The 19,461-nt window shown below is 41.7% G+C and overlaps 1 protein-coding gene across 4 annotated transcripts in view; it reads left to right on the forward strand.

The window, feature by feature from the left end:
* Positions 1 to 19,461, forward strand: part of LOC308408656 (mitogen-activated protein kinase kinase kinase kinase 4) — a 63,187-nt gene that overhangs the window by 38,994 nt on the left and 4,732 nt on the right. For 2 of the 4 annotated variants that reach the window (XM_080901022.1, XM_080901023.1), the window contains exons 16-32: positions 516 to 830; positions 2,220 to 2,354; positions 4,409 to 4,546; positions 6,033 to 6,103; positions 7,411 to 7,490; positions 9,395 to 9,474; positions 9,683 to 9,777; positions 10,373 to 10,457; positions 10,607 to 10,774; positions 11,653 to 11,758; positions 11,856 to 12,011; positions 12,122 to 12,265; positions 12,559 to 12,693; positions 12,861 to 12,961; positions 13,653 to 13,802; positions 18,726 to 18,885; positions 19,271 to 19,410. In XM_080901022.1, coding sequence (XP_080757148.1) covers positions 516 to 830; positions 2,220 to 2,354; positions 4,409 to 4,546; positions 6,033 to 6,103; positions 7,411 to 7,490; positions 9,395 to 9,474; positions 9,683 to 9,777; positions 10,373 to 10,457; positions 10,607 to 10,774; positions 11,653 to 11,758; positions 11,856 to 12,011; positions 12,122 to 12,265; positions 12,559 to 12,693; positions 12,861 to 12,961; positions 13,653 to 13,802; positions 18,726 to 18,885; positions 19,271 to 19,410 — 2,259 coding nt within the window. The remainder of the gene's footprint in view (positions 1 to 515; positions 831 to 2,219; positions 2,355 to 4,408; positions 4,547 to 6,032; positions 6,104 to 7,410; positions 7,491 to 9,394; positions 9,475 to 9,682; positions 9,778 to 10,372; positions 10,458 to 10,606; positions 10,775 to 11,652; positions 11,759 to 11,855; positions 12,012 to 12,121; positions 12,266 to 12,558; positions 12,694 to 12,860; positions 12,962 to 13,652; positions 13,803 to 18,725; positions 18,886 to 19,270; positions 19,411 to 19,461) is intronic. The other 2 variants (XM_080901024.1, XM_080901025.1) reach the window with 2 other exon arrangements.

Raw genomic sequence — 19,461 nt, forward strand, 5'->3', positions numbered from 1 at the left:
GCTTAAAACGAAATTTTGTTAGCAAAGAAAATCAATAGCCACGTCTTTAGTTTTTTCTACTACAATTGATTGCTAAGCATGACCATTTAAATTGACGACTTAAAAGTGACCGTTGTACAGTTAAAACACTTATTTTAAGTGTGCATATTAAGCCATTAGGCCATTTAAAAAACCACTCTATCAAAAAAAGGGTTATTCCACATAAACTATACGTACATTTAGCTGAAGTCCATTTGTCCCGCTATAATTGACATTTGAGTAAAATCACATTTTCATGTTCATGGGGCATCTGCCACTTAAATCACTTTGACACTACTACTAGTAGTTAAATGAGCAAAGATGGTGGGAAACGTTTCAGTTTGTCTTTGTTCATGTGATTGGGTTACATTTGAATCTTGTGAGTAGCTTTGTAAACTGTTTGGGTGTTACTTTGTAACACAGTATACACGCCGTTTAAGAAGGACACTTCCAGGCTTTGTCAGTTTGTATTTCTGCTCTTCATGTTTGCTACATAGAGAGCAGTGGCTCCAAACCAGCTGCTTCAGCGTAAGGCCCAGCATTCGCAGTCTCGGCTTCAGTCGCAAGCCAAGTCCCAGCCCCTGGCCCAGCATCAGCAGCCCTCAGCGGGCAGGAGATCCCACCGCACCCTGCCCAAGGACCAAACCCAACTCCTGTCCCTGCAACACGACCACAGACACAGGGAGAAAGAGCAGCAGAGGAAAAGAGAAATGCCTGTGGCATCACCCCACAAGCTAACGGCTAATAGCGGGAACACTGCTGCTGCCGCCGCCGCCTCTCCCAGGCGCTCTCCAGTCAGTCAGAGCTCAGCGGTAAACCCTGCCCCCCTCAGCCTGCTAGCATCTTCATTTCTTCTACACCCTACCTGGTCTTTTTGTACTTTCTCTTCTTGCTCACCGGTGCGAATATCATGCACTTTTTTTATTTGTTGTCAAAGTGCAAACATTTCATTTTTGCAACGCTGTGATGATTTAATCAGCTTTGGCTTTGTTGCTTTTCATGTAAATGCATGACGACAGATGAAAGACTGTCTGTGGGGGGTGGAGGCTGAGGATGCATGTGGTTTCTGGCCTCTATTCATATCATCGAAGCTAAACCACACAAGGAACATGAACATGACCCACTGGTGTTATTTACAGAAATATGTTGAGACAGTCACATGATCGTGGTGATTGAAAAACATTTGTTTCTGCTCCTGATGTTATATTAGACACTCTCCAAACCACAAATTTCTGAACATGTTGAAAATATTTAAGCCTGAGCGCCTCGAAAGGAGAACAGGTTGAAACACAGTCAGGGCTTCACAGAGTCTGCCTTTAGGACTTTAATGTCAGGGAAGCAGAGCTGTGTCACAAATATAATATGCTTTTCGTTATTTTTCAAAGCTATACTGTACAATAGTTTATATTAAACATTAGGGCAGCTCAGCTCAGTCTTCAGACTAGTCTAAATGCACAGTTTCATGGCAGCTCTGTTTAGATTTCCTTTATTTTAGCCTTTGGTTCCGTGTAATAAGAGACTATTCATAATATGCTCTTCTCAGAAACACATCTCGCCTGCCATCTCCTCTTTAAATGTTTTGCTTGTGAGGGGCAGCGAATCACAGGAAAGTTTTATTAAAATAGGGTTGGCTTAAAGGGAAAGCTGTATATGTTAAACAAAGACGCCGGTATAAGATAGATGAGGATTATTTTGAACCAAGAACCTGACAAGACGACTCTAGAGTCCAAGAATGAAAAGATGGTGCAAAGATCAGCATAAAAAGTTCCCTTTGAGGTTTTATATTTTCATATGTTGTTACATGCTTGTTGAGAGATTAAAGGCACATTATTACATAAACTAGACCCCCCGATAGTTATGTGGACAATTTCAGTGTATAAACTGTTAAAGAAAATAAACTTTGAAGTAAATCAAGACTTTTTTTTTCACCCACGACACTTCAGAATCGGTTTAATTTGCCCTTCTTCTTCCTGCACAGGCTGTTTTTGTCTCTTTAGTCACTTCTCATTAGAAACATTTTCACAGTCTCAGAAATGGCATCTTTCAAAATGTCATACACCTCGATGATAAAATTCAAAACTCATTCCAACCTTCATTCTAACCTCATTTAGATTAGCTCCTAACCAGACGACTGTGTCCGTTTGTTTATGTCTATTTAACAACAGACATAAACAAACTTAATGGTTTGTTTTATATTTTAGATGGACTTCCACGAATCAAACTTAGCCAAATTGCTTTTAGCTGCTGGTCTTCCTGGCCAGATGCACTCGAGGCTGGGCTCCGGAAGCAGCTCTAGTCCTTGTACCCCAGCCATGCAGAGAGCTCACTTCATCCAGGTATACAACAGATGTGTCACATAGCTCATGCATGCAATTGTGCAATTCTAACACTTTGGGTAAGGCTACAGTCCCACTAGAGAAAACGATGAATGGAGACCGCTGTGTGACCAAAATTATTGCAGTTAACTTTGAAAGGATCACTTCAACGATGGGGACCAAGTCTGGGGACCACTCAGGCAGTTGCTGTCTTCAAACTTTGGCGCATTAAGTTAGTGATGAAATGGCAACAAGGCAGCTTTCAGTTTTGAGTAGGAAAGGGCATTAGTGCAGTTAATTAAGTCTGTTCCCATCAGACTTGTATTGTTGTATCTGAACCAGGGTGGACTCACACAGCCAACAATGCACAATCTGCAGATCAAACATGACCGTCTTAGACTGGGCCAGATCTAAACGTGGCAAATGTACCAACAAGCAGACATAGCTTGTTCATTTCTTTAATCACCTGCATTTTATTAAGAGCAAGTTTGCTCATCAAAAATGAGGGCATGAATAATGCGTGCAGGGTTTCTGTTTTTCTCTCTGAAACGTGGCATTTAGAATAAATGTTTATAAGGGTGAACTCTTCTGTTACACGTTGCTGTAACAGAATGTGTGCGTGGTCCTGAGAAGAGAGACTCGGGTGGAGCGAAGTTACAAACTATTCCTCCATGAAACCTCGAATCTGTGTCCAGCAGCTTAATGAAGATGCTGTTATTGTGCTGTGTGCATAAATGCTTGCATTTATGTTTTTCTGCAGTATGTGAAACTGAGCTTTGCACCAGGGCCTTGCTCTCTGAAGAAATGTTATGTGCGTAGTTTGTTGGCTTTGCTACTGATGGTGCAGCTGTGATGAGCTGATAGAGAGGAACAGGAACACTCCTGAGTGATAAGATCAACCCTAACTTGACTGTCATTCATTGCGTCATTCACAGAACCTGCGGATCATGATGCTGTAAAACATGATACAGAGCCAAAGGATTTAACGTGTATAATAACTTACAGATGGAAGTTTTAAAAACAGCGTTTTGTCCCGTTGCATTTGGACATTATTTCTTATTAATAATAGCATAGCCGGTCAAATATCAAAGTCCAATTAATAGCTGGATTTTAAGAAAGAAGAAGCTAAGAAATAAATGTTGCCGCTCCTCTGTGTGTGCGCACTGCTGAGAAACAACAGGGAGATTGTGTACCGATTTAGTAACGTGAATAAATGCCTGAAACATTGGAAGCTGCTCTGCTCGCTGGAAAGAAGGAAACGACATGGACTGGATCTGGATTCTCCGTCTCCTCACTTTGACACTTCAGTTCTGCTCCGTTTCAATAAAATCTGTCTTATTGCAGAGGAGGAATATGTGGAGCAACAGGACAAAGCCAAAGTTTTGGCACTGCACACAGTTTTGACACATCCAGCCGTGACAATTACGCACTCTTTCTGATCGCAACTCTAATTCCAAATAAATGAGCATTCCTAGCAGCAACTATCGTGCATGTTGGATGAAGATATGCTTTTCACTGTTAAATTTCAGCAGTGTTCAGTAAATAACCTGCCACAAACCTTTGTAACTTGGGTTTTGATGGTGCAGATAAGTTGCACTAGTTGCAACATGTTGACAATCTGTCTACATTTATAAATGACATAGCAATTAATCACAACCCTTTGCCAACCTACTAGAAAGTGACTACCCTCAGTCCAAGTCAGACCAAGATTTGTTGCCTTATGTTGAAAAGTGGTCAACCAGAGGTTGAGGCTGCTGCACGCTCGTGCCACAACTACTTGCAATTAGCCCCAGACAACAAAAACAAAATCACCATCCAACTATTCATTCTCCTTGGGGGGGTGTTGGAGCCTATCCCAGCTTCCAGGGGGCGAGATGTGGGGTACACCCCGAACAGGTCCCCAGAATGTCACAGGGCCTATTTACTCACAAACCTCTGGTGTTTCTTGGTCCCTCGGAGGTTGCCGTCCTGCTTTTACTCCAGTGTGACTGAAGCCTAATATGCTCATTTCGTATAAATGCTAAGTGCTGTCACGAGGTACTATTTAATAACTTTTTACATTTTTTTTTTCCCAGAATGAAAATCTTCGTTCAAGTCGGGATGCCCCACACAGCAGCTCTATGTCAGACATGGCCATCTCCCCTTTGTCCCTATTTTCTCCCGTGTCCCCAACTGACAGTGTCTTCTGGGACTCTGTGGAGACTCCACCCAAAGTGAGTATCATCTGTTTTTAGTTTCCAGCTCCTTACTGGGTCACGGTGCAGATTTGATGATTGGCGTGAACGAGACATAAGTTCAAGTGATGCATTTTGTTCTTCTGGCTCCCATCAAAAGAGGAAGTCTTTGTTGTGTCCTGCATCACATGAGCACAGGATAGAGAGTGTGTGCGTGTGTGTGTGTGTATTTGGCATCTTGTATTCTGATCAGTTGCCCAGCTAAGGAAGTGGTGCATTGAGCACGAGGTTGTTATGCGGCTGGCGTGTTTGTCGTCAGTCTTTTGTGTGTGCAGCAGATAGGAGGGGAGGAAGGGACTGTGTTTTACCTCGAGGTTTGTTGTGAAATGCCCCCAACTAAAATCATCTTTCTCACATTTACCTCATCTCACCTGCTAATATCGCGGCTCTCCCTGCTAAGTGATGTACAGAGTCGGTGTATTTACCAACAGAACACCATATGGGGTTGATGAAACAACTTATAAGTACTACAGAGACAGCAGGGGGGTGCAGTAAAGCTGTCTATTTGCTGTGTTATGTTGTTGATCTAACAGGAGGCCATATGGTGCTTATAGAGAGAGCAGCTAATAAGTCAGTACACTTTCTTGCAGTGTGGTGACTTAAACAAAGGAGTGGCTGTGAAAACACTGGGTTAAACAACACTACAGTGTGAGTTATGAGGCAGACATTAATGACTTTTCCTGTTGCCTGAATTCACATAACTTACCCTCTGAATAGTATTATGATGAAACTTAGAGGGCATTTTTATAAATCCCTAAATTTATAAAGGTTTTGAAATGCTCTTAAAAAAATGTTTTAAAAGCCTTATATTTGACGTGTCTAGCACAGTTGACGGGAAGCGATAGACACTGGTGCAGCTCAGTGTCTCTGTGGGTGTCTGCACTTGTGCAGATGCAGGATGTGGGCAACTCGTGAGAAGGACGATAGCTATTTCCACAGCTCTCTTCCTGCATTCCTGGGTGTGTCTTCCTCTCTGTGACTTTGTCACTTGACCCAAGAGATGAGAGGTTAAAAGGCTGCCAGCTGCTTGACCGAAAAACAAACACACACACACACACACACACACACACACACACACACACACACACACACACACACAGATCTGAAAAGAGAAATTGCTCCGAGTCAGATAATATTTCCACACTCTATGATTTGGACGTGGCTTTGATGTGTTAAGAGGGGCAACATTGAAATGTTATGAAATAGCAAAGCCAAATGGTCTCATTAGTTTCTCAGTAATAAATGTCTCCTCGAGGGTTATTAAAGATTTTATTGCACTCTGCTCTGCAGCCTTTCAGGCATTGTAAATGTAAAGGTTTCATAACCACATAAACCTTTTTTAGAATTAGCTCTAACATACTTTGACTCGACAGAATATTTAGTTTGAAAACAAAAAATGAAATAATCAGGCGGGAGCTTTGTGTCCACGTGGTTTTATTAAATCTATTTTGCTTTGATCTTTCAGGTCCCAGAGCGCACCACCTCAAAGTATTACTGCAGGGAACCGATGATGGGACACAAGAGGGCCGCCTCAAGGTAGAGCACTAATACATGATGTCCATACAAGAACCAGCACTTGGTTCACCAAGTCGGTGCCAAACGTGGCTGCTAATGCTAGAGGGCTAACACGCGTAGGCTACACTAAGCTAGGTCCTGTTCATAATGTTAGCAGGTTGTCATTACAGTTCAGTCTGTACCAACACAACGAGTCTGGTGTGTGTGCAAAATTTGATTTGTCTGAGGCATTTTTTTGGATCAATTTTTGTATTAAAGTGTGTAATGTGATTGCCATTAGTAGAGACCATCACATGGGTTTGTGACAGAGCAGAAGTGTGTTTAAATGTTACAGGTTGCTCATTTTTCACACATAACAATATCAAAAACTCAGCAAGTGTCACTTGCAGTGACAAACCCACTAATAACTTTTAGCAGCACTTCAGTGCAGTTTTTTGTTTTACAGAAACCCACTGCACACCACATCTGAAGTATTAGACAATAGCAACTAGCTAGTGACCGAATGGGAGCATGCAGCATCTAAATGACTAAACTTTACCCCAGAAGAGAGCAAAAAAAGATCAAATACAAAAACAAAGAGGGAAACTTGAGACTCTTACATGATGACTGTTGGTTTAACAACCATGTTACTCATTGTTTGTGGTGCAAGCAGCCATAAACCTCACCTGGGTTCTTCTTCTGCTGAGAAATGAACTCTTGGAGCAGTCAGCACAGACACAGTGTTTGTTTTTTTTAAAATGCACACGCCAATGCACGGGAATCAAACTCGATAATTAATGAGTTTTAATGCAGTTTCCAGAATCACAGTGAGAATAATTAGCTTCAGATGCAAAGCGTTGTTCAGCACCTCATTTGTCTACCAGCTCTTCACATTATCACATTATTTTACTGGTGTATATATCATATTTAGTATAAAATATTAATTGATATGAAGTTAAACATTTTATTTTAGTTGTAGTAAACTCTAGTAAACTGTCTTTTAAGCTGGCGAGTCATTTTTCTTTTAATGCCTCATTAGAATAAAATGTCTCTTTACCACAGTGTTGTTGGGCCTGATTTATTGTTGGTGTTTGTGTGGCGCTCTAAGTCAGCATGTCGGCATCCAACTCGGGAGAACAGCAGATCAGATTCATTTAGCCTGGATGATTATTTTTGATGAGATGAAAATAATGGTGGAAAAACTGTCACTGCAGTGACGGCGTGAAGGACGTTCTCAGATCAGGACAGAGAGATGTATAGTGTTGATCACAATTCAGCTCACTTCCTGTCTTTAACTGTCTTTAACTCTGCGTCTGTAATGCTGTCTGTGTGTCTCTCTCGCCATCTAGTGGCAGTCCAGTGTCTGCAGCAGATAAGAGTGGGAGGTGTGCGTCCCATGGAGGCTCCTCTTTAAGCAGCAACCATCCAGGTGTGTGATGCCTAAACACAGCTCACCTCACTAACCTCAGTCCTGTGCTGTTGGAGTAACAGAGCACAGTGTCCTTGCCTTAGGGTTCAGTTTATATTGTGCACTAATAATCTTGGTTCTGCCATCTTTGAACAGCTAAAAGCACTCGTGTTATTTTAGTAATGACATGTGTTTGCAGTGTGTTTGTTTTTGACTGCTGTTCTCAGCAGCGCTTCAAACTTACACCTTACTTGCCCATGTGTGTGACACTAGTGTGAACAGCGTATGTGGGTGTGATCTCATGGGTGCCTGGCGTGGGTTGGGGGAGGGGTGTACGCATGCAGAGTACACTGCAACAGAAAGCACAACAACAGAGCGATGTATTCAAAGCCTGCCCTCTCCACCCGCGTCTCCGGCGAGAAAGAAACAACCAAGTCATCTTTTTCAAAGTTCTGCTTGGTGTGTCCTCTGTGGTCGGCAGCAAGGAAGCTGCACTTCTGCTGGGATAGACAGAGGGGAGAATATGTTTAGGATTTCAAAGTTGCCCTCTGCGTGTAGTTGGAAGGAAACACCGTTTGATGCCTCCCACTCAGTTTGGCTGCTGGCCTCAGCCTCCTTTCTTCGAAGTCACAGATCAGACATTGTTCTTGACAGTCGTGTAGCTCCTCTGTGGTTAGACGAAACCTTTATCTACTCATGCTACAACTGAGAGAAAGCCGCTTACTGCTTTGTAAATAGTAAAAGGAGCGTTTGATGTCTCGATTTATTGAATGTGTGATACTTAGGCTTACTTAGGTGCCCCGATGATGTTATTTCCACGAACACTTTTGATTCCAGCAGCACAGAAAGACTTTCTTCTCTCTCACGCTTGATGGAAACACAACAAACAGGAGTTGTTTCCTGTTTTGTTCCATAAAACAAACTCTTTATAAACAGTCGTTCTTTGGGTATTTAATTACCTTCTTGAACGACTTGATAACCAACCCTAATGTAACTGTCCTGTAAGTCTCTACTTCATGATTACAATGCATCACATGAATCTGTGGAAAATATAAAGGGAGTGTTTGAAGTGACAGCATGACAAAGGCTTTATTTTTAGTCCATTGTTTTTGTTTTACAGGCTAAATCTTTACTGTATTGATTTAGTTTCTATTGTTAAAGTTTGAGCTGCAGTATTGTGCAGTTTTCAGGGAAATGGCTCTAAAACCCAACAGTAAACTACCAACCAGCACCAAGAGCAGTTAGACACCAAGTGGTGAGCCAGATACTTCTGTCATGTGGAGATAAAAGAAAATAGAGCCCATTTGGACAGAGCGCAGCTGAAATGCTAGTGTAGAAGTTTAAGTAAACTGTGGGCTGGACTTTTAAAAGGTGGATTGTAAATCACTTTTCTTCAAATACACTATGAACAACATGCCTCTGTCTTATGGAAACTTAAATATATTTTTATTTTAAATCACCTGGGCAGTTTAGGGAGTCATTATTAAACATTCCCCTGGAAGCTGCAGGTGGATGCTGGAGTTTAAACAGCACACAGTAATGCAGTGACATGAAGCTGAGATTGTGGTTCACACATTTGCCTAACGAGCTAAAGATTGTCCGTTCGATCCCGGGAGGAGATCCAAGTCATTTCAGTCTTTTCCCAGAGAGGGCATCCAACATTTAAAAAAATCTGTCAAATCAAACATACCGAGCTGCCCACTGTGGTGACCCTTTGTGAATAAGGGAGCATTTTTTAGATTCAGAAGTGTTGCTGTAGACAATGAGGACAGTACAGCTCGAGTAACCTGCCTGAACTAGCTCACAGCCTTGGGTCCATTTACTGTCTTTAAAGCAGTCTGGCAAGAAACAGGTATATTTACACATGAGATTCCACATGTAACTCTCACACTGATTACTGCTGCTAACATATGTGTGTGTCTTAGGTTACTTCAAGCTGGAAAGTCCCCTCCTGCAGCACCACCCACACAGGAAGCTGGATAACATAAGCAGTGGACATACACAGGTAAGTGTTGTTGGAGCATGTGTGCAGTCTCACTGGTTTATAGAGTTAAATTGTTTCAGTATATCATAGTATCAGTACAAAGCATGCATGCACATGTCATCTAGATCCCTCTTCCTCATTGATTTGAAACTTGCTTCATCACATTAACATCAATGATTTTTCTCTCTGTCCAACTCATTTTTCCGGCTACTTCCTTTTCCTCTCGCAGGGAATAAAACCCGCTCTGGGTCGGCTTAACAAGGCCGCAGAATACTCTTCTTCTAGCGATGAAGTCGGCAGCAGTGATGACGAGGAGCGAAGCGGGTAACCAAACACATCCTCAGTGTATTTATGATGCTGTATTCTTATTGTTAGAGGTTATTGTTTAAGAAATGTTCCCATCAAGCTCATCATGTGTTTGACCTGCTCGACAGTTTCTTTTAGCAAAAAAACTAAGTGTCCTGCTGCACATGAAGGAGTGAAGCAACTCTTTTAGTTTCCAAACAGCACTGTGACGAAACATGATGTGTTGCAAGATTTTTTTTAAACTGATATTTAGAATCTAGTAAAAAGTCACAAAATTAGTAATTCTGCTGCATCTACTGGGAGAAATGAGCACTGAAATATTTCTGCTAAGTATGAAGAGGAAATGAAATCCAAGTCTGTTTATTGTGATTTCAATTCCTGTGGCAGTAAACCTGGGAGAAGCCAAGTATCTCATTTGGTTTAACAGTCCTGAAAGCAAATTAGTGTTACTATAGTGTTGTTTGTGAGTTAGTCACAGTCTGAAACAGCAGGTGTCATTAGGATCCAGTGTGTTGCTTTTATTGCTGAAGGATGCATCAGTCTTGTTTCTAACTATGAAATATGACATCTGCAGTCGGTCTCTAGTCTAAAATCTCGAGCGGTATGTTTCAAGGTCTGGCATGTCCAATGGAAAAGGGAAATACTTCAGAGGAATACCCGACGGCATCGTCCTGCAGCCTCACCACAATCTCAACCAGGTACTGAGCAAACACAACCACAGAGCACACGTGACTGTCTGCTCTGTGGTCGGTTGTGTAAAAAAGCTGACTTCCTAAAGCTTTAACATTCATTCATGTGACGCCTCACAGTTACTCAAGTTACATCCTGTCCTGGTATTGCTCTATAGATTTCGCAGTTGGGTTCAGATGACACCTACTTGCTACCAGACCTTCTGCAAAAAATTTCTTCCTCTAGTCCTACCCACAATGCATTCATCCAGCAGCAGCGAGCACGGGAACTTGGCTATTTGAGATCGCCCACATCTCCCGGATCCCCCACACACCAGGATCTACATGTAAGTAGAAAATCAGCACAGATTTCTCAGAGCTTTACTTCTTCTGGTCATTGTCATCATCAGCATCCCTGTTTATCATTCAGTGTACACTACAGCGACGTTCAGCAGTGTTGTTTATAATGAAAACAGTATATCATGCTCTTTATTATGTTGCTGTCATACTGTCAGTTTGTTTCAGTGGTGGATGTTCACGTTGAACACTGTCAAAGTAACTGCTGTGAGCCAAAAGCTCTAAACACTCGATGTCTTTTTACTCTTGAGATCAAATTGCATTGCTTTTGAGGGGCAACCAATCACTCAAAAGTTATCTTATATGATGAGGGCCTTAAAGAAAGACAGAGGATGAATTGATCGGCAGCATCAAAACCCAGTATAACATAAATATGGATTATTTTGAACTATGAATGAAAGCTACTCTAGTAGCATCCAAGAACAAAAGAATTAGATTGTAAATGAGAATAATAGTTGTTTGTTTTTTGTTTGTTTTTAAGACAAAGTGCTGATTAAGTTCAGATGGACTTACAGTTGTATCAGTATTAATGTCCTTGTGTTAATAAATGTCAACAGACTACTTGATATAAACCTTTGGGCTCATTATCATAGCCAAGGTTTAAATAAAGCGACAGACTGCATTAGTTATAAATGTCCACCAGAGGGAGGTAGTGGCACAGGCTGGGAGCTCAGTCTTCCTGGGTTTCAGTTTGGATTTCGAGTTAACGGAACTGTTGTTACTGATGTATGAAAACCATAATTTGTAACTGGTAAATGATTATATAAATGGTTTATGGTTTCATAACTGTAACTGCCTGTTGTGTTGTTTTTTTTGTTCGTGTTTTATTAAAGTATAAAATCTCTTCCCTTGTCATTGTGCTCATCAGGATATCGGCAGTCCTACTGGTAAAAGCCCGACATCATCATCTTCCTCCTTCCTGCCCTTCATTGATCCACGATTGATCCCCATCTCATCACCACCACAGAGCCCGAGTGAGTTTTCTACCAGAGAGCCGAGCTACAGTTTGCTTTGTGAGCACAGTTTAGTTTTATTTTTTAAACTTTTATCTTGAATCATTTTTGCATTCAGCGGGCATTAAGGGCGAGCCACTGAAGAGAGAGAACCACAGGAAGGGCTCCGTGGTTAACGTGAACCCAACCAACATTCGACCACAGAGCGACACGCCAGAGATCCGAAAGTACAAAAAGAAGTTCAACGCGGAGGTTCTGTGTGCTGGATTATGGGGTATGTAGTTTTTATGTGTTTTATGTTGTTTGTGTTTTTAAATGAAGTAGATTCTTTCAGAAAATGATACAAACTGTGTCAGTGTTGATATTTTCTGTTTTGACGTGCAGGTGTGAATCTGCTGGTGGGCACAGAAAACGGTCTGTGGCTGCTGGATCGAAGTGGTCAGGGAAAGGTGTACCCGCTCATCAGCAGGCGACGGTTTCAACAAATGGATGTACTTGAAGGACTCAATGTGTTGATTACTGTATCAGGTATATGTGCTGCATGTTCAAATGTTCAGAGCTACAGAAACAGTGACACAGAGTGCAGCACTCTGCCCTGCATAATGATTAAACTCTGCTTATAAGTTTTGCACAGTAGTTCAAAGAGACCACATTACTGTAACTGTTTAACAGGTTTCTTCAGGTAAAACTGACACTTGTGTGTGGATGACTGCTCGATATTCGTGCTCTGTTCTGGTTTGCTCCGTCACCTCAAAGAAACTGATTGAAACTTTGTCACACTGAAGCAGGAGTCGTTTGCATCCTTCCCTCTCTGTCTGTAGGAAAAAAGAACAAGCTGCGTCTCTACTACTTGTCCTGGTTAAGGAATAAAATCCTGCGTAATGACCCGGAGGTGGAGAAAAGACAGGGCTGGACGTCAGTGGGTGATTTAGAGGGCTGTGTCCACTATAAAGTGGGTAGGTACACTAAATAAAAACAGAATGATATTTTACAGAGCTTCAAACTAATGCAGGTTACAGATGTTGTGTATGTAGTGATCTTTAGGAGCTACGTGTAGAATATGTGGTCTCAGATTTTTCACGCTCCTTACCGCTTGTTTTGTTTCTGTTTTTCTGTTTTCTAGTGCGTTATGAGAAGATAAAGTTCTTGGTGATTGCCTTGAAGAATGCTGTGGAGGTGTACGCTTGGGCCCCAAAACCCTACCACAAATTCATGGCCTTTAAGGTTGGTAACAAATTAATGAAATGCAATAAAAATAAGAGATACTGAAGATATAAGTTCATCAGTCTGTGGAGCTGTGAAATACTAATATCATGGAAAGTACTACTTATTCTACTTATTAGAAGGTTTTTTAGATGTTTGTAGTAATCGTAAAGTCACACAGTAGTTTATCTCAGACTTTTCTTCTAGTTGAAAACTTGAAGCACCTTCCTTTTTACTAACCAGTGTGTGTAGTCATGTAAACAGGCTGACATGCTGGTTTTAGCATGCTAACTAACAGCACTACAGACAAGGTGAAGCTAAGTTTAACATCGCGGTGTAACACCTAAGAACATCAGCCTGCTCAGCTTTCCTTTCCATTGATCGATTCATTGATTAAGTGGGTTATTGCTGTGTTATTTCCACAGTCGAACACTTGCATGTACACAGACAGGACACATCAGGTTCTGGGTCTCATAACCACAGACTCTCAGCAGAGATGTGTCCCATTTCTGTTTGTCCTCTGAGGCCTGAACTACTTTCTCTTCCATACCGTGTCACAGGCCAAAAATGGAAGAATTAGGTGGACTATCTTAGGATGGCAGCTTTTGTGACACTGCATTATTATTAATGGAGCAGTTTCACTTTAGATTATGTAATTAGGCTAATGTGCAAACTTATGTAACTTAATCATCGTGTCTGTGTGTCTGCCCAGTCCTTCAGAACTCTGCCTCAAAAGCCCCTTTCTGTTGACCTGACAGTGGAGGAAGGTCAAAGGTTAAAGGTCATCTACGGCTCCGTGTCTGGTTTCCACGCCATTGACGTAGACTCTGGGACACCATATGACCTCTACTTGCCAACACATGTAAGCATCTGCTCCGTTCTTCGTACTCTTTGAGGATTGTGTCATCACTTCGACTCAGGAGGTTGTGCGTGTCTGTTTGCATGTTTTGTTGGCACTGTTTTTGCCATAAAGGTGTGTGTCGAGTCTGTGATGTGGGATAGTTTGAGGGTTTCCCTGCTCTGCTCCATCACTGTGGCTCAACCTGTAGTTGTCATCGTGAGAGTTTTACATCTTTAAAGACTAAACCGATGTCTGATCTCTGTACCTGCAGCTTTCTGTTAAAGCAGCTTATTAAGTCATTTTCTTTCATTTATCAGCTCTCCAGTCGACCATATCACCTCACTCTTCATCTCTTAGTATACATCTCAGTATAGCCCTCCTCCCACTCACAGTCATGTCAGTCATTACTTTCCTGCATTTCTGCTGTGTTCCCTCCACTCTCCTCCAACACAGTCGATGGCTGTCAGAAACTATTCTTCCATCCGCTTCCTTTTCTCCCTCCCACTGTCACTCTATCATTCAAGGTACCACTGTTCATTTTCTCTTAATTTCATCGTCTCTCTTTCTGCATTTACCAAAATATCATTGCTCGCCCTCACTCCGTCTGTGGGAACTAATATCAAACTGTTGTGACTCACGTTCATAGGTGGTGTTTGAACTTTCATTAAATCTGCAGACACTGACTTGAGTGAAGCTGCTGTCACAGATCTTTTATGCGTGTACGCTGATTTTTCAGCTGATGTTGAAATGTGGATGTTTTGACGAGGCACTGGAGCGTTTTATCATTTCCTGTGTGGCTGTGGAGGAGTTTGATTTGTGATGTTCTCTAGAATTAGCACAGCTTGACCCAACAGATTCATCACAGACTCGACACCGCCTCCTGAAAATGAGACCGACACGAGCAATGACACTAAAGGAGTCACATGCTTTAGTGTCATTGATGCAGGTGGCTGTAGCTCAGGTGGGAGAGTAGGTCACCTACTAACAGTGGCTGGTGGTTCGATCCCAGTCTGCTCCAGTCTGCATGCCAAATATCCTTGGGCGAGATACTAAGCCCATGTTGAAGCCGTCTGTTTACCATTTACATGTAGAAGGTGCTGTTCTCAAACTGTAACGAACCACAGCAGACCCGGTGACATTTTCAAGCTTTTCAGCTTTATTTACACCTGCACAGCAACAACCAATACAGGATCCGGTATAAGCTGGCGAGGCGTGATTGTAGATGCCACTCAGGCGCATCCATCTCACCTGCAGTGGCATCGCAAGCCACACCCTGCCACATAAACCTAATAAACTGAGACTCACAGTCCAGTCAAGTCACCACCCTCCTTAGAGGGCCTTTAAATTAGGCAATAACACATTGTACACCATGTCAAACTAAGCACACCCTTACTACACACTACTGCTGCATTCAGGCTTAATTTTTTCTAATGATGTCTTCATTATTTCCTGATATGTAAAACCTTTAGAATTGAATGAGGAACCGTGACTGTATATGCTATAGCCTCAGTATCTGCATCAGATTCATTTCAGTTTATAGGTCACATACAAAGCGATTTAATCTCAAGTGGGTTGTCCCAGTTAAACTTTGCATAATAACCTCACTTTCACCTTAAAGTACACTCTGAAAACATTCACGGTTAACGACACAGTCACAGCACTGATGAACTGGAGCATCTTAGGTGTGTTTTCAACACCTGTGGCTACAACTCTGCATGATCTCTTTGGTGAAAGTAAACGACTGCATTTGGTGGCTGGAGTCAGCACGGCCAGTATTTCTTTGTTTGGTCCTTGTTGGGAACATGTAAATCTGATTTGTTTAGTGTTTAATATTTAGAAAGGTTACGCTGTAAATGTATTTGTGTCTTTAACTGTGACCAATCGCCCACTGCTGGTACAATTGGAGCAGTTATTATTCTTCCTCTGCTGTATGTGGGCATGTAAAGCTCGCTGTAGCTTGAGTGAGTCATATTCACATTCTGACACATCCTGTTAAATATGTTCTTAGCAACAACTGGAGAGGCCCGAGGCTCAGTTTATATTAAAGTGGTTCAACTTTACGCTGGAAACATTTTGGCTTGAGCCTTTATTTAATCAGTCTTTCCAGAGTCTGAAGGTAATCTGATTCCATCAGTTGATTTACTGTGCAAACTATACAGCACTACATGTGGTGTGGAGTGTGAGTGGGTGGCTGGTTGTTCCAGTTTAATGGTTTATTTAAAGATGTTCTTGATATTTGTCCGCCTAGCATCCATACGAGGAACGTTTAATCATTTTGTGAGTCATTCTGAAAGGACTCGTGTCACAATTCGATTTTTCGGTCACAAATTGCTGCGTGGAGTTAAAGCGATTATAAACTTTCTTTCTGTGAGGTTGTTTTTTTGTTTTTTGTTTTTTTTTATACACCCAAACACACACAGCACCCCTGCCACCGCTAAACGTGCTACTTTCTGTAAGCAAGGAGGAGTTGGAGACACATGAAGAGAGAAATTAGCTCTAAAAATACACCCCTTCTGTCCTCCTTCTCTTACCATCATTAACTCTGTGTGTGTGTGTGTGTGTGTGTGTGTGTGTGTGTGTGTGTGTGTGTGTGTGTGTGTGTGTGTGTGTGTGTGTGATAGAGAGAGAGAGAGAGAAAGTGAGTGTGTGTCCTGACCTGCTCCCCCCCCCTCCCTCCTGTGTATATTAAGCGAGCCTGCTCACAGCTGTCTACTACACCGGTGCCTTATGCTGCTGCTGCTTCGATATCATTTCTGCTCTCCTTCCCGTGTTTTCCTCTTTTCTTGTCTCTCTTACATACACACTGGAGCTTTCTGCCAGACACACTCAGCTGCAGCACTCCTTTAAACCCACTCACTTTCTCTTTCTTCACGCACACTGGAGGAACCTTCACACTGCTGGGGCTTTTCCCAGTAGCTGTTATCTGATACACACTCATTCTTGTCTTAGGTGCATACCCACACACACATACACACAATCAGTTAAAGACGTCAAAACAGTGATTTCTGTTACTGTTAAAATCAGTTCACCTGTAAGCAAAGCCTAACCCTCAAACGTTTTCTCTCTCTCTCTCTCTCACACACACACACACACACACACACACACACACACACACACACACACACACAATGTGCCCACCCACTTAAAGAAGTATACACACGCGCACACACACGCGTACAGCCATCTCCTGTTGTTGCCTGCAAACTATGTAACAATGCTGATTCCAAGGCAGAGGATTAAGATTGCGTTGCGGCTGTGGATGCCTGTTCTCATGCTCAGGATTGTGGTGGCTCACACTCTGGTAAGGTGTTCGGTGTGAAGCGCAGTGTTTGTGTCGGGCACAGAGCTCAGCCCAACATTTTCTTCTTTTATTGTAGGACTTTTGCTTCGGTGGAATCTGTTAAAGGATTCATTGACGTTGCAGTGTTTGTCCTAATATCTGTAGTTTGTCTGATATTCATGTTTAGAAAGTTGCAATGATTTATTTTCATAGTTAAATCTTGTCAGACCTGCTGCAGTGAACGCTTGGTTGGTTGGAATATTTCATAACTAGTTTGCTAAAAGTGTCTGAACAGATATTTCAGAGTTTCGCGATTAAATGAGGCTTGCAACAAACAAACACCTCTCCTTCACGTTTATGGACTTTAAGGTTGTGCGATATATAAAAATGTTCCAATCGACAGTCCAATAACCGATGATAGGAGGAAAAGTCGTGCAGCTGCAGACTTTTTGATGGGCGGAGCAATGCAATCATGCACGGACTGATTTGCGCATTTTAAATTTCTAAGTTTTGTTTGGAGGGAATATTTTAGCTTCTTTTCTTGTTTGTTTCAGTATTATTATAGATACTTTTTGGATTATTCATTTACTTATTTGAGATGCGCCAAATCCAACAAAAGACTTAACTTTACATCAGAGGGTTTTATGTTCACTGGAAGAGACATTTTGATTTTTAACTTACTTCTTGTTTAATTTGTATTTGCTGTTCGGTCGAGTGTGTCAGACAGATAAACACTGGAACAGCCTGTAAACACGTTACAGTGGGGGAAAAGCTCGTTCCTCTTTGTTTCCAACATTGTGGTTTTTTTAATTTGTTGTTTGTTAAAACGGCGCTGTTATTTTTGACTGCTTCTCTTAGCTTCAACCAACATTATTAACAAATGTACTCACGGGCAAAAAAAATAAAAACGATCAGCGAAAGGCTCCGCCTATCGTCGATAGTCGATGTATTTGTCCAATCACCGATGGACCCTTTGATTTATTAGAAACCTGTTTCTGAAGCGTTGGGTTCATCCTTCAGCTGGATAAGTAAATGGATCTTATCTGGTTAGATAAACATCCTGAGCTGTTGTGAACATGTGTCTGAACTGTTAAATATATTCCTAGGTCACTACTTTGAAGATGTTCTCAGTGAAATAATGTAATAACACTTTTCTGAATGGATTTAAATAAAGTTAAAGTTAGATAAACTTAACTGAGCAGTGAAATGCGTCTTCGAATAAAATCGAATCTCTAACTTGTTTTTTTACTTCCTCCTGGAATTTTATCTTAAATACAGGCTGCTGTGTTCAATCTCTGTTAAAATGTTTTATTAAATTAAGAATCTGAGTATCTGGTCAGTTCTGATAAAATGCCGCCATATTTAGTCAAGGACTTTAGTTTCATCATGAAATCTAGTCTTTGAAATAAAGTTGTGACTATGGATTTGTTACGTTTGATTGTTGCAATGGTTGTGCATTTAGACCTGAACCTTAGTCTTTGGATCACCAGTGACTGTAAGATAACATTTAAATAGCATGAAGGAACAGCCTTCATGTTTTCTGCAATCCATATAGATGATAGTATTTTCTGGGGTTTTTAATTTGGGTTTTTCTTTCCAAACAATAATTTAAAAAAAAAAAAAACGAGTGTTCATGTTGTGTTTGTGTGTGCGTTACTCTGCAGATCCCGGGTCCCATCCGTCCCCATGCAATCATCATTTTGCCAAACAAAGCTGGAACAGAGGTCCTGGTTTGCTATGAAGACGAGGGCGTCTACATTGACACCTATGGCCGTATCACCAAGGATACAGTGCTGCAGTGGGGGGAAATGCCTACATCTGTCGGTAATGTTGGAGCACACATCTTTATGCAAATGCTATATACACCCATAAAGGTCTATTTTTGTACACAGTGCATCTTTGTGCAGGTACCACTAACAACAACCCAATTGCGATGATTAGTCAGGCACTGCTTAACATCACTGTAGATTTTTCCAGTTCGACTCACTAGATCTGGATGAGCAGCTGTCCTGCCACTGAGAACTTAACCTGAACCACATTCAGTGGAGACAGATCAGGGACAGGGTGGGCTAAAAATAAGATGGTAGTCAATCTGTGTGTGTGTGTTTTTGGGGCATGGAGATGAGGCAGTATTCAAGTATAAGGAGTAAAAATGTAGGAGACATATTTAGACTGTTTTCTCATACTCGTCTGTTTCTCTCCAATCCAGCCTACCTGCAGTCTAACCAGGTGATGGGTTGGGGAGAAAAGGCCATAGAGCTGAGGTCAGCGAACACGGGGAACCTGGAGGGAGTGTTCATGCATAAAAAGGCTCAAAAGCTGAAGTTCCTGTGTGAAAGGAATGACAAGGTAGGAGGAACCTACGACAAAAAACAGCCTCACTCGCTTTATTTATGCACC

This window comes from Rhamphochromis sp. 'chilingali', assembly GCF_963969265.1.
Source record: "Rhamphochromis sp. 'chilingali' genome assembly, chromosome: 13".
Taxonomy (NCBI): domain Eukaryota; kingdom Metazoa; phylum Chordata; class Actinopteri; order Cichliformes; family Cichlidae; genus Rhamphochromis; species Rhamphochromis sp. 'chilingali'.